Source organism: Ammospiza nelsoni, chromosome 20 (genome assembly GCF_027579445.1).
Source record: "Ammospiza nelsoni isolate bAmmNel1 chromosome 20, bAmmNel1.pri, whole genome shotgun sequence".
Taxonomy (NCBI): Eukaryota; Metazoa; Chordata; class Aves; order Passeriformes; family Passerellidae; genus Ammospiza; species Ammospiza nelsoni.
The window spans coordinates 2,436,374-2,448,966 of record NC_080652.1 but is presented as its reverse complement, the minus strand read 5'-3'; the positions used below and the strand labels follow the sequence as shown (position 1 = coordinate 2,448,966).

The 12,593-nt window shown below is 47.6% G+C and overlaps 1 protein-coding gene across 1 annotated transcript; it reads right to left on the bottom strand.

Annotated features, from left to right (window-relative positions):
* Positions 1-206: 206 nt before the first annotated feature.
* NELFB (negative elongation factor complex member B) lies at positions 207-11,739 on the bottom strand. Its single transcript, XM_059486471.1, has 13 exons — positions 11,510-11,739; positions 11,212-11,375; positions 10,990-11,089; positions 9,197-9,427; positions 8,109-8,294; positions 7,006-7,118; positions 6,119-6,221; positions 5,092-5,187; positions 3,715-3,857; positions 2,735-2,841; positions 1,700-1,841; positions 865-973; positions 207-620 (listed from the first exon to the last, which is right to left on the bottom strand). The coding sequence occupies exons 1-13, from the start codon at positions 11,609-11,611 to the stop codon at positions 483-485; spliced, it is 1,734 nt and encodes a 577-aa protein (XP_059342454.1). The 5' UTR covers positions 11,612-11,739; the 3' UTR covers positions 207-482.
* Between the last annotated feature and the right edge of the window lie 854 nt (positions 11,740-12,593).

The window sequence follows — 12,593 nt, the reverse complement described above, 5'->3', positions numbered from 1 at the left end:
ATGTACCACATGAGCTGGAACCTCAGACAGGAACTGCTTTCAGTGGAGCTCATCTCCTCTGAGTCATCCTCCTCTTGAGCATCTTGTCCAGAGACCCCGAGGGGCAGACCAAGGCCTTGATCAGCCTCAAGAGCCCACAGCACCTGCTCAGCCACACCAGGGCTCCACAATCACTGAGCAGAGCTTAAAGACACAGGATGCTAAGCTTAAAAATATGCATTTTCTTCTTTTTCTTTTAAAAATGTACAGTCAGATTTCAAGTGGATCTACAAGAAGACACTCAGCTATGTTTAAGAAAAGTAAACCTTGCAATGCACTGCATACAGTTTTCTAACCAGCCAGAGCCAGTGAGCTGGGTGAACTGCAGCGAATCCTGAAGGAGCTTCAGTGGCTTTGTTTTTGTCTCCACCCCGTGGGCAGAGCCACTCAGAAGGCAGCAGAGGCTCAGCTCCTCTCCCCTCAGGCCTGCCCTGCAGCCCAGCTCAGCGTGAGGCTGGGGTGGGCACGGTGGGCAGGGGCAGCTCCATGGAGGGAGTCTCAGTCACTTCAGCCGGGCTGGGCTTGCGCAGCTCCAGCTTCTCACTGAGCTGGTTGTAAAGCTCCTTCACAGCTTCCCCACTCTGCAGGAAAGAACCAGGGACAGGCAAACAGCACAGTCACACTCCATTCCAGCCAGAGCACCAAGTGTGCTTCAGCCTGTGTGTTTAACACAAACCAACACAGGAGGAGGAGCCACAAGGTAATTAATTAGGCCACAGCTTGGTAGCCTTGGAAAGCAGAGCTTGTGTTCCATTAAACAGTTTCTGGAAAGGCAGCTGCTTTCACTTGCAATCAGAATTCCCTTTCTCCTGCTTCCCCTCCTACCTGCTTGGTGGGCTCCAAAGCTTTCTGGAGAGACTCCAGCTTGGCTGGGGCCACTTTATGATGCAGATGCAGCAGCAGCCTGAGCACATGTCTGTGCACATTCTCCTTCCTGCAAGAGCCAATTGAAAGCACAGTAACCAAGACAAACAAACATCTTGAGAACAAGGAAGCCGGAGCAACAGAATAATTCCCCCCACCACAGGCTTTGTTATAATTATCCAAAACCCCTGAGAACTGGAGCTCCTGGAAGGAGCTATCTTAGTGTAAGCACTAACACTGCCTTAGACCTTCAAGGATTCAAGGCACTGTTCAACAGCAGTGGATTACCTGCACAACCATGAGGAGGGAGGGGGAGATTTTAAGCACAGAGTGTGTGGAGGAAGCAGCAGAAGCAGCAGCAGATGCTGCTGTGCTCCAGCAGGAATTTCAGCCACTTTTAGAGAAGCTTTCTGGAGGCTGAACTTGTCTGCAGGCCACCAGCTAAACCAGAGTGAGGGACCAGAAGTAACAACAGATTTTTGTGTGCTGCTGATAACTTCAGCTCTTTGCAGTAACTCTACACAGCCAGAGCTACTGCAAAGCCTGAAGGATATTCTCCTTTGCAACTCCACCTTAAGGATAATGAATGAAATAATTCACAGTCAAGACATATCCATTTGGCTGACAAAAACTTCATCCCAAAACATTCACCTTTCCTTAAAGGAAAACAGCATCAGGCTGATATTTCCACTGCTAGTGAAGAACTGGATGAACTATTAAACTATTGCTTAGAGCAGTAAAACTCTGTCAGGCATTCTGTGAACTCCCTCTCTCCAGTGAGAACAATCTGCTTTACCTGGAGCAGGCAGTGAGGAAGAAGCCATCAAAGAGACTGGTGCAAAACTCCTCAAGTGCAAACTCATCACTGAGAAGGGTGAGGTTACCAGTGAGCAGGTGCAGGAAAATGTCACTGAAGGCCAAGTCACTGAATGTCTCAACTATCAAACATGGAAAGGAAAGAGACACAGACTAACAAGGATGTGCCAACACCTGTCCACACAGCTCCTGTTCCTGATGAAATCCCTGCAGTGAGGTTTCATCATGGAATGGTTTGGGTTGGAAAGGATCTTAAAGCCCATCCAGTGCCACCCCTGCCATGGCAGGGACACCTCCCACTGTCCCAGGCTGCTCCAAGCCCTGCCCAGCCTGGCCTTGGGCACTGCCAGGGATCCAGGGGCAGCCACAGCTGCTCTGGGCACCCTGTGCCAGGGCCTGCCCACCCTGCCAGGGAACAATTCCTCCCCAATATCTAATGTAAGTCTACTTCCTTTCAGTCATTTTTTCTCATTTCCTTTGCTAACAGGCAGCCCAAGCAGGTGGCTTTGATCCTTCAGACATAAAAGATTAGGAGCAGATTGCTCCAGAGCTCTCCTGCAACTCATCCCAGAGGAGTCAGTGAACAAGATAATACCGGTGGAAAAATTAAGGCTGTGTTCAGCCCTATTTTGTTACTTATTTTGTTACTAATTTTTCCACCACACAAAGTCAAGTCCCAGCAACTTCTGGCCACCTGCAGTCACTGTGGGCAGCAGCAGAATTGGGGCACCTGCTCTGCTATTTTTCAGATTGATTCCAAATAGCTCTCAACTGATCTCATTGTTAATGGAGGCCTTGATGAAAGGAACCACTGACCTCAGCACTGCCCCCAAACTCTCACATCAGCAGAAAATTGCAGAACCCAAACACTCCTGCAGGGACTCACAACTAAGTCACCAGAAGAGCCAAAGGCAGAAGAACACCCTGTCCCTGGTCTGACATCCCTGTCACTCCAGGTTCAGTGGCCTCCTGAGTGTCCAGTACAAGGCAAACAGAAGACGAGACAAAAACTTACCTAGTGCTGGCAGGAGCCTCAGAAAAGCATTCTTGTTCCTCTGTTTGGTGATGTGAAGGATGTAATACAGCCCAATCTCACAAGCTATCCTGTTCTCCTGCAGGAACCTGTTATGGCACAAGCAAAGTTTATTCATCAATAAAGCAATTTTTTTTTTTAATTTTTAAGAGGCTTAAAGTACTTGTGGGATGGCTATCAAGCAGGTACAGCAGTGGCTAATTCCAAACCCACTGAAGAGCAGCTATTCAGTGAGGGAGCAGATGGATCATCCCTGTGTTCACTACCACACTCCAGAAAAACTGAACATTCAGCAAACAGCTGCATTTAACTGTCAACATTTATAATGTCTTCCTGATTAAAGTGCTGCTCAAAATGGCCTTTAGAAGAAGCCCAAATACTCAAAAATTCTACAAAATCCAATAATGTTTCAGTCTCCCAAAAGTCAAACATAACACTGTGATAGAGGAGAGCACAACTACCAGGACCCAGTATCCAGATTCTGGCACACAGACAAGAATTGTGCTAGAAATCAGAAGATCTGAACAAAAAAGAGCAAAGAGAGGTTTTCATTATCCTTTTGATGTCCCTGGAGTGACAGGTTATCAACAGACAGAGTGTGGGTGCCAAAAATGCCAACTTTATGATTTCCAATAGTGCTCTTCAACATGGGCACTCATCCAGCTGCACCCAAATATCACCCCAAACTCAGCATTCAGTGCCTGGGAAGCTGAACAGAAACACCAGAAAGTCTCATATTCAATGACAGAATAGTCCGTTATAGGACCATTATTTATGTAGATAAATTGTATTTGAGGGAGCACAAGGGAAACCTGTTTTGTTAAAGTTCAAACTCGATGGATTAGCACTGAATCTCACCCCAGGAAGCCCTGCCTTTAGCACAGGCAGTTTTCCCTGCCAGGTCTGGCTGGCTCCTGCTGCCTTGGAGCCAGAGCCTGCAGAGGGTGGGGCCAGGCACGTACTTGGTGAAAGCCTCGGGAATGGCGCTGGGGTAGGGGATTGGTCCCTTCTCCTCCGAGGGCAGCTTCTGATCCACTGTGAAGGTGTGGTCATCCACCACAAAGGACATCAGCAGGGGCAGGAACCTGGTGATCAGCTCGGCTTCCTTGGAGGGAGGGAAGGACAGAGGGAAGAGAACAAAGCCATTATCAGTCACTTCATGCCACCTGATGGTCCTGAAGCGCTGTGACAAAAGCAAGGCAGTGTGAGGAGCCTCATCCTACAGTGAGGAAAACCAGCTGACAGACATCCAATTCCAGTCAAAATTCCTGAATAATTCACTTCCACACATTCCATGGTAATTAGGAAAACTCTGCTTCATCTCACTACAGAAACACTCCTGCTCAAACCCTTTCTTTGGACAATTGTGTTGCATTTCTCCTGAGAGGCCCCTCCCAGCCCTGCTGCAGGCATGGGATGTGTTCAGGATGACATCAAACTGCTGATATCAACAATCACTGACTCCCAGCGTGGCCCAGCTTATTTGAGGTAACAAAAGCACAAATAAATCAGATTTTAAAGACTGATTGAGAGACTCCCTTTGGAAAGAAACGGAGCATTTTCCCTTATAGGTTCATAAGAGAGCACAAATGACAGCACCACCTTCAGAATTACTTGTCCCTCTCACTGCTAGTCCCAGTGCTATGCACACCCTCCCTGCGTGAATTTAAACATCCTAGCAGCCAGGAGTGGATGCATTTTAGAGACTTCAAATGTGCCCCCAGGTGTTTATAAAACATTTACTGCTTTATAGTTCAGAAGAGAAACAGCAAATTCCTCCAGAGGAACAGCCCTGCTGTGCAACAGCAGGGTTGGCCTTCCTGCCCTCAGCTGAGCCACACCAGGGATTCCTGTAACACTGGGAAAGGATTTCCAAAGCATGGAAAGATTACAGCTCAATGGGGCACTACATTAAACTGCTGTAACAGAGAGCTGGGAGGGGAAAAAACCATTTTTCTTGTCAATGAAAAGTTTCTGAACTGCTACCAGAGTTTGAGATAGTCCTGGAAATCCTGCTTTCCTCATGCAAGATGTGTTCTACAAACCCATCAGTTGTATGCAAGACTCCAGAAAAAATGAGAGAGCAATGAGAAACCAGTGGAGTATTTAACAGAGGTACAGGCTGATTTTAGAACAGTAAGGACTAGGCACCCATGGAAATAAAAAGGTAATGGAAGCTCCCAGCATGTCCAGAACAGCTGCTCTCTGACCACTGTTTTTGTCAAGAAAGCTCTGATGAGACATTTGGAGAACAAATGTTTAATCAGGAATGCAATAAAATAATAAACAAGTCTAAATTTGATTAATTGTGTTAAATTCTTAACATCAAAAGGGCTCACCATTTTTGGTTCCTTGAAGACTTGGCTGTCAATCATGTCCCAGGCCCCCTGTCCCAAAGACAGCATCCTAAGGAGCAGCAGCAGATCCGGGCTTTCCTCCAATTTTAAGGGGAGAAGAAAAACAGCTATTTTAATTTTCACATGAGATATTTATTTGGAAGAAGTGGTTTATATTCAAAGCTGTTCTGGATTAGCAGTTTTGTCCAACACTGCTAAAGGCATTCAGTTCAAGTTAATTGAAAACTGATCCTCAAATGGGCATCAAATAACTGCCACACCTCAGGGTTTGGGGAGGGTTTGTAAATTTATAATGCACCAGGAAGTTTGCAGTCATCTGAGAACATCTTTTTAAAATGTGTCCAGCCCAATTAGTGCAATAAAATGTAATGTGTGAGAGCATAAACCAAGTCACCTCAGCAGAAGAAAGGAGGAGAAAGGGTGTGTAAGAATGGATTGTTTGTGTCCCGAAACCCAAACGACTTTCAGTCTTAAACTGTCACAAGGAAGTTGCTCCATGCAAGAACATTTAATAGCTCAGGGATAAAACAGCAAGTGGCTCCCATTGTTCAGACACCTGTCAGGGTGCCCTTCTTTAACCCTTTGGCACCTCCTGCAGACTCCAACTCCACTTGCAGGAGCTGTGTTTTATCTCAGCCACCAGACCAGAGCTGTGCAAACAAACCCATGGCATTCACCATGGCAGGAGGAAGGTGCTGCTGTCAGACAGACTGATGGAGGGACAAAGCAGGGAGGCACAGATTCTACACATTATTCTGTATTTGCACAGCTGCCAGGCAGAATGAGCCATGCAAAGAATTCGTGGTCAGTCTGGAGAGTGCCAAAACGTCCAAAGAGCTCCTGCAGAGCTCTGCAGCAGGAGCTGCAAATGGACAGCAGTCATGTTTCCCTTGTTCCAACTGCCACATTTGGGAACTTAATGAGCCTTGGATGGTGCCAGTCCTTCCCTGATGGCTGTCAGTCAGCCTGGAGCATAGTCCAGGTTAGCTACACAAGCTGCAACGCTTACCCTGGGTAAGGTGTCCTGCCCAACCAGGTCCTGCAGGTGCCTTATGGTGCTCAAGGCTAAGGTGTTAATGGCAAAGGGATCACACAGGATCATTGATAAGTCCCTGAGAAGAAATAAAAACCAAACACTTATCATACATAGCCAACCACCCTATTGTACAGGTCCAAACCCAGCTGTGTGCACCTGATGAACCTTGTCCTGCCTTGTAAAAAATAACATTCATGGTGGTTTCAATATGAAAGAGCAGAAATAACAACTGCTGAAAGTCTTCTGCACTGAGATCAAGCACAAAATCCCCCACAGCCAGCTGAAGGTCTGCTGGGAGAAAGCCCACAGGTACTGGGGCTCTGGTGGTCCCAGCTCTTTGAGCTGGCAGGTTTTAACCATCTCTAGAGTGCTGAGGACAGAAAGGTCTCAGAGGCTTTTGAAAAACAACAAGTAAAAGTGAATTCTTAAGTAGTTTTAAATACAAATGGACAAATCTGAAAGTACCAGCTAAATAAAATACTAAGAGGGCAACCTTCCAGAAATGTAAGTGTACCAGATCACAGCAAGGTTTTCATTTGAAGCTAATGAAATACTTCAACTGACAAACATCACCAGCCCATTTTCTCTAGGTTTAAAGCCAGACAAGTCATTCATATTAAGTTATTCTGACTCCTTAAGAAAGACTAATGAATTTTGTTATGAGGCCACAGGGGAGACTCAAGGGTGGCAAGTGAAGCAGTGCAAGCTCTGCCACCACGATGTGCTTGGCTGTGACTCTGTAAGTGCACAGAGGGGCTGCTGGAGATTTGCTGGCTTCAGGGAAGAATTAACACCTGTCAGATGTTATGAGTGCCAGGAAGCCAATTTCAGGTTCCCAATGAACAGCCCAAGTGCCTTACCCCAACACTTGTTCTTGTCCTTTCTTCACCCCATCCAGGAATCCTTGCAATTCCCGAGCTCTCTTGTTATCCACGAACTTCTCCCGAATGCAGGCGTCGAGGCACCAGGTGAACTGCAAAATGGAGGGAGCTTTAGGAACTCATCAAACAGCAACAGAACACATGATGCCAGAGAAAACAGGCTCAGAATGACCTCAAAATATCTGCAGTTGAGATGCTTCATTAGTGCACCTAGGCACAGTACCACAGTGGTGACAAACACAGAAGTCAGAAAGGCCAACAGCCCAAAAGCAGGTTGGGAATGCCCAGGGAAGTTAACCTGGGGTCATTTTCTCACTTCCCTGGCAATTAAAGAGCAGGCATTTATTAAATCCACCACTGCCCTGCACACCTGTGGATTTACACAAGGAGGAGACTGAGAAAGAAGCAGCATCACTTAGAAGCAAAAATGTGGTTTATTTTGGCCATTGCAACACCACTCCCACTCACTAAATAAAGGACTATTCACAGTGGAGGTGTTCCTGCTTTAGAGCTGTATTACTGAACTATTTTTTAAGCAGAATACATGTAAAACTTAACAACTACTTCAGAGAAAAGGCCTTGTTCCAGGTCAGAGTGATGCTACCATGAACAAGGGGCCAGTAACAAGATGCTGCTGTGACATTATCACATCTGTCACTTCCCAATATTTGAATCGTTTTTTCATGTTTTCATTCATGGTTCATGTTTTCATTCAATATTCAATGTATTTACTGTTACAAACACAGTTTACTGACAGATAGAGCAAATCCACAACTGGGAGGGAAGCCTGGAGTAAGAACCTGGGGCCAGCTGATGTTTTTTAGTTTTGCAGCATCCACATAGAATAGATGTCAGATTAGACATTGCTGTTAACACTTCCAAAGCACCCTAAATTTGAATGATGCATGGATTATGAAATGAAAGCAAAGTGCTGGTTAACCAAGATGAAGTTTTCACCCAAAGGTCTAAGGAATGCAAGATGATGTTTAGATTCAAGGTCTGAACTCTCTTTACAGAAAGGACTCATCTTCTTTGGGCTTTTTCCAGTAAATTCTCCACAAATACCCCCATGTGACAGGTACCTTGTGGCAGGGATCAACAGTGCAGATCTCACTGATCTCCAGGTCGTGCAGGGACATGAGGAGCTCAGCCCTGAGCGTGCAGTAGTGGACGTTCCTGGTGCGCAGGAAGAGCGTCCTGAGGAACTGCAGCACCATGTCATAGAGCTTCACGTTCTTGCCAATCATCTGGGTCAGCTTCTGCACCACCTGAGCTCAGGGGAAACGAGGGCTCAGCACCACGAGGTGCTCTCATTCTACACACACACAAATGTGAATTAATTATCTGATGTGATTTACCAAGATTGAAACACAAGCAGGGACATGAGGTCCTGAAGAGGAACTGTTTACACCAAGATTTCCAGGAGCATTTGTTTGAGACATTCACCAAATCTTCAACACCCATAACCTGGTTTTGTCTCAGCCACTGGTTTCTTTTTTCTATCCTTCTGATTCTCCCCCCATCCCCTCAGGGAGTGACCAAGAGGAGGTGTGGTGCTGAGTGTCCTGCTCTGCAGTGCAAACCTGGAGTAAATTACACCAGGGCACTTACACCAAATGATTTTGAAAACAAAACAGGTCGAAACAACCTCTCATGTAATAAATGTGCTGCCCTCTCTGAAATTAAAGCTTTATCCTGCCTTAATTTAATTCAACTTTTCTGGATGCCAATTAACTACAACTTTCTACATCTTTTAAAATAAAAAAGCAACTTCAGTTAAGCTATGTCCACTAAAAAAGTTCCCAAGAAAGCAAATTTAACATATCAGCATACTCAAACTGATGTGATAAGACATGTTCAGCCTTAAGAACAGCTGAAGTGAATTAAAACCAGACTGACAAACAGAGAAAAAAATCTGCCCTTTCTTTTTTTGAAGTGCATAATCAGCTTAGAACATTAATCTTTTATTACACAACAACTAAAATAATTCCTGCTGTTTTCATCAAGATGTGTAGGAGAAAATGGCCTGGTGTTTGTTGCAAAGAGTTTGTTCAGCTAAACAACTTCAGCAGTGAAGGTGGGGAGAAGAAAGCAGCCCAGGTTATGTGATGGTTGACTGAAAGCTGATAAATTCCCCTCACACACACTGTGAGGGTTTCCTTGTCCTTACCTCTCCCTGGCGTCTCGTTTTGGGAGACGGACTGAAGAAATTTTGCAAGAAGGAAATATCATTGCTGAAGAGAATGTTCTCCTTCTCCAGGATGTACTGCTTCAGCAGGGGTGACACCTCATCCCCAAAGAGAGCCTGGTTGTCCTGCCAGATCTGTCTCTTCACCTCCACAGCACAGGCCTTGTACAGGTCCTTATCAGCCATCACCAGCTTCAGCTTCTTCTCAGGGACCTGCAATGCCCAGAGCAGTTACACAGTGAGCAGCTCCTCACCTGCCTGCCACTGTAACCATTCAAATCATGGAATCACAGAATGTCCTGAGCTGGAGGGGCCCACCAGGATCATCCAGTCCAGGCCCTGTCTCCCACAAACCAAAGGAAAAGGAAACTGAGGTTGTTCTGTACTTGAGAAATCCATGTGAGCTCCTTTTTATCCCCCTGGCGTTTGCAAACTGATTGATTCTGAAAGGCTGCACAGTGAAGCATGAAATAAAAAGCCAGGAGAGCACAGTGCTTCTGATTTGAGGAAATATCCACATTTTCAGCTCAGGTTCCTGGGGAGTGGTTGCCTGCACAATTGGCCTGTGCCACAACCAGCTGCAGCATGGATGATGGATAATTCAGCTCATCCCTGGCTGATCTCATGGAATCACAGAATGTCCTGAGCTGGAGGGACCCACAGGGATCACCTGGAGCTCTGGCAGCCTCGGGGCCGTGCCCATTCCCTGGGCAGCCTGGGCAGTGCCAGCACCCTCTGGGGGCAGAGCCTTGCCCTGAGCTCAGCCTGAGCTGCCCTGGCCCAGCCCCAGCCGTGCCCTGGCTCCTGTCCCTGGCCCAGAGCAGAGATGGGAGCTGCCCCTTGGGAGGAGCTGCAGCCCCGGGGAGCTCTGCCCTCACTCTGCTCCAGCTGAGCAACCCCAGAGCCCTCAGCTGCTCCTCACGGCCCCTCCAGACCCTTCCCCATCCTTTTAACATTTTCCAACAGCTTTAGATGTTTTTTATCTTGTGCCCAAGCAGCCCCAGCACAGAGCAGAGCAGGACAATTCTCTCCATGCCCTGATCCCCACCTCAGGCAGTCTGGACATACACCCACCTGGTGTAGCAGCAGAGCAGCCTTAAGAGACTTCAACAACCAAATCACAAACCATTAATTCTTTCAAGGAAGAAAAAATATCTACTTTAAATCTCCAGTGCTGACATTTAAGGTGATATTTCCAATATCAATAAATTACTGAAGTTCCAACAGTGTTTTGATTCCATTACCTTGAGTGCAACATGATGCTTCTAGAAAGGACACTCCTAGAGATTTTTATTTCACTGATTCTGAGATCTGATTCTCCCTCCTGCCTACTTTTAATTGCACTCTTCAAGTCTTGCCTTCCACTTGTCAGAGATTTGTAAAACAGCTGTGGAAAAATTCACCTATCAGCAAACTTGGCTTTTTAGGAAGATGCATGGATTGAAAGAAATAGAGAAATAGTCTAGTCTGATTATGAAAATGTGAAAATCTTTTTGAATTAGTCCACTGAGGTATTAGCAGACACAAGAATGTACTGAATCCTCAGTCAGTCCCTGACAGTGAACAACACACTTGCAGAAGGTGCAGAGGGAGCAGAGCCCACCTGCCAGAGGCACACCAGAGATGTGACACCAGGGATATCACACCAGTGACACACCAGTGACACACCACACCAGGGATATCACACCAGTGACACACCAGTGACACACCACACCAGGGATATCACACCAGTGACACACCACATCACACCAGGCCAAGCAGTGCAGTGCTCCCACCTTGGGCAAGTGCTTCATGACACACATGACCACGGGCTGTATCGAGGGCATCTTGACCAGGGAAAAGCTCTTCTCTAGGAGATCTTCCAGCTTCTTGTATCTGAAATCATGGAAAAAACACCACACTAGGTACAATGCAGCAGTAAAGGAACAAAGTGGCCACCTCAAAGCCACTGGAGCTCAGTCCCTGAGGAACCTTTAGAGAAGTCACTGCTGACAAACCTCTCCTCGACCTTCCCCTCCAAAGCGATGGCCGAGACTCTCTCCAGCAGCTTCTCCCGCAGCTCATCGAACACGGACTGGTGGAACTCGAGCCGGGGGGTGCCGTGCAGGTCCAGGAAGGGCAGGGCATACTGCAGCGAGGGCAGCAGCACCCCGTTCTCCGTCTGCAACACGGCCAGAGGCACTGACAGCGGCACTCGGGATAACAAACAAAGCCAGGAAAAGCCCGGCCAGCACTGCGGACCGTGCCGTGCTCCCTGTCCCCGCTCAGCCCGGCCCCAGACGGCCCCTAACGCACCTGGAACTGCTCGATGGCCTTCAGCGGCTCCGTGCAGTTCGTGAGGGTCTCCTTGAGATCCTCGCCGTTGGCCACTCCCAGCTCCTGCAGCCCCGCGTACATGTCGGCCTGGCCGGGCCCGCGGGGCCGCTCCCGGCTCAGCTCCCGGCTCAGATCCCGCTCCCGATCCCGGTTCAGTTCCAGTTCCCGGCCCCGGCCCCGCTCCCGGCCCCGGTCCCGCCTCAGCTCCCGCCCCGGCCCCGCGCGGTCCGCCCCAGCCCGGCCCCGCCCCGCGCGGGCCCCGCGCCGCAGCACCAAGGTTCCGCCGCACCAAGGTTCCGCGGGCGCTGCCCTGGCTGTCCCGGGCTGCCCGCGGCCCGAGGAGCTCGGTGCGGCTCGGCTGAGCGCCGGGCAGGGCGGACGGCGCTCAGGGAGCGTTTGGACAGCACTGTCAGGCACATGGAATCACAGAATGACAGCATGGTTCGGGTTGGAAAAGAGCACAGAGGGTCATCCGGGCCCACCTTCCTTTCCAAGCGGGGCCATCCCAGAGCACACAGCACAGGGTCGTGTCCAGAGTGTGAAAAATGCATGCATTTTATGATTGGCTTTTCACAAATATTGAAATTAATATTATATGTGTTGTGTTATAAAGTAATGCTGTATTAATTCTCTTAAGTACTGTGTTAAATATAGTTTTAGGTTCTAAAAATTGTTAAAATATAAACGATGCTGTGTAGGATGCATTTTTAAAGAAAGGACTTCCAGCAAGATAACAGCCACAGGACACCTGAATCTTTTAGAGGAAAAGAATTTATTGCCCTCTTATCAGAAGAAACTAATTTCTTCCCGCCTCGAAGGCGCTGTTAGGATTTGAAGGAAGAAGTTGATGATGACCAGACAGAATCCTGTGTTTGAATGGAATTTATGCATCATGTATGAAGTGTATGAATATGCAACAGGCTATTGCTTTTAAGGGTTAATCCTTTGTTAACGTGGGTCCTTTTTTGGGCTCGTGCTGCCCAGTAAAAGGTACCCGGACGTCTGTAACTCTGTTTCTATTGTCTCATATTGTCCTAATTCAAATTGTCCAAATTATTATTAT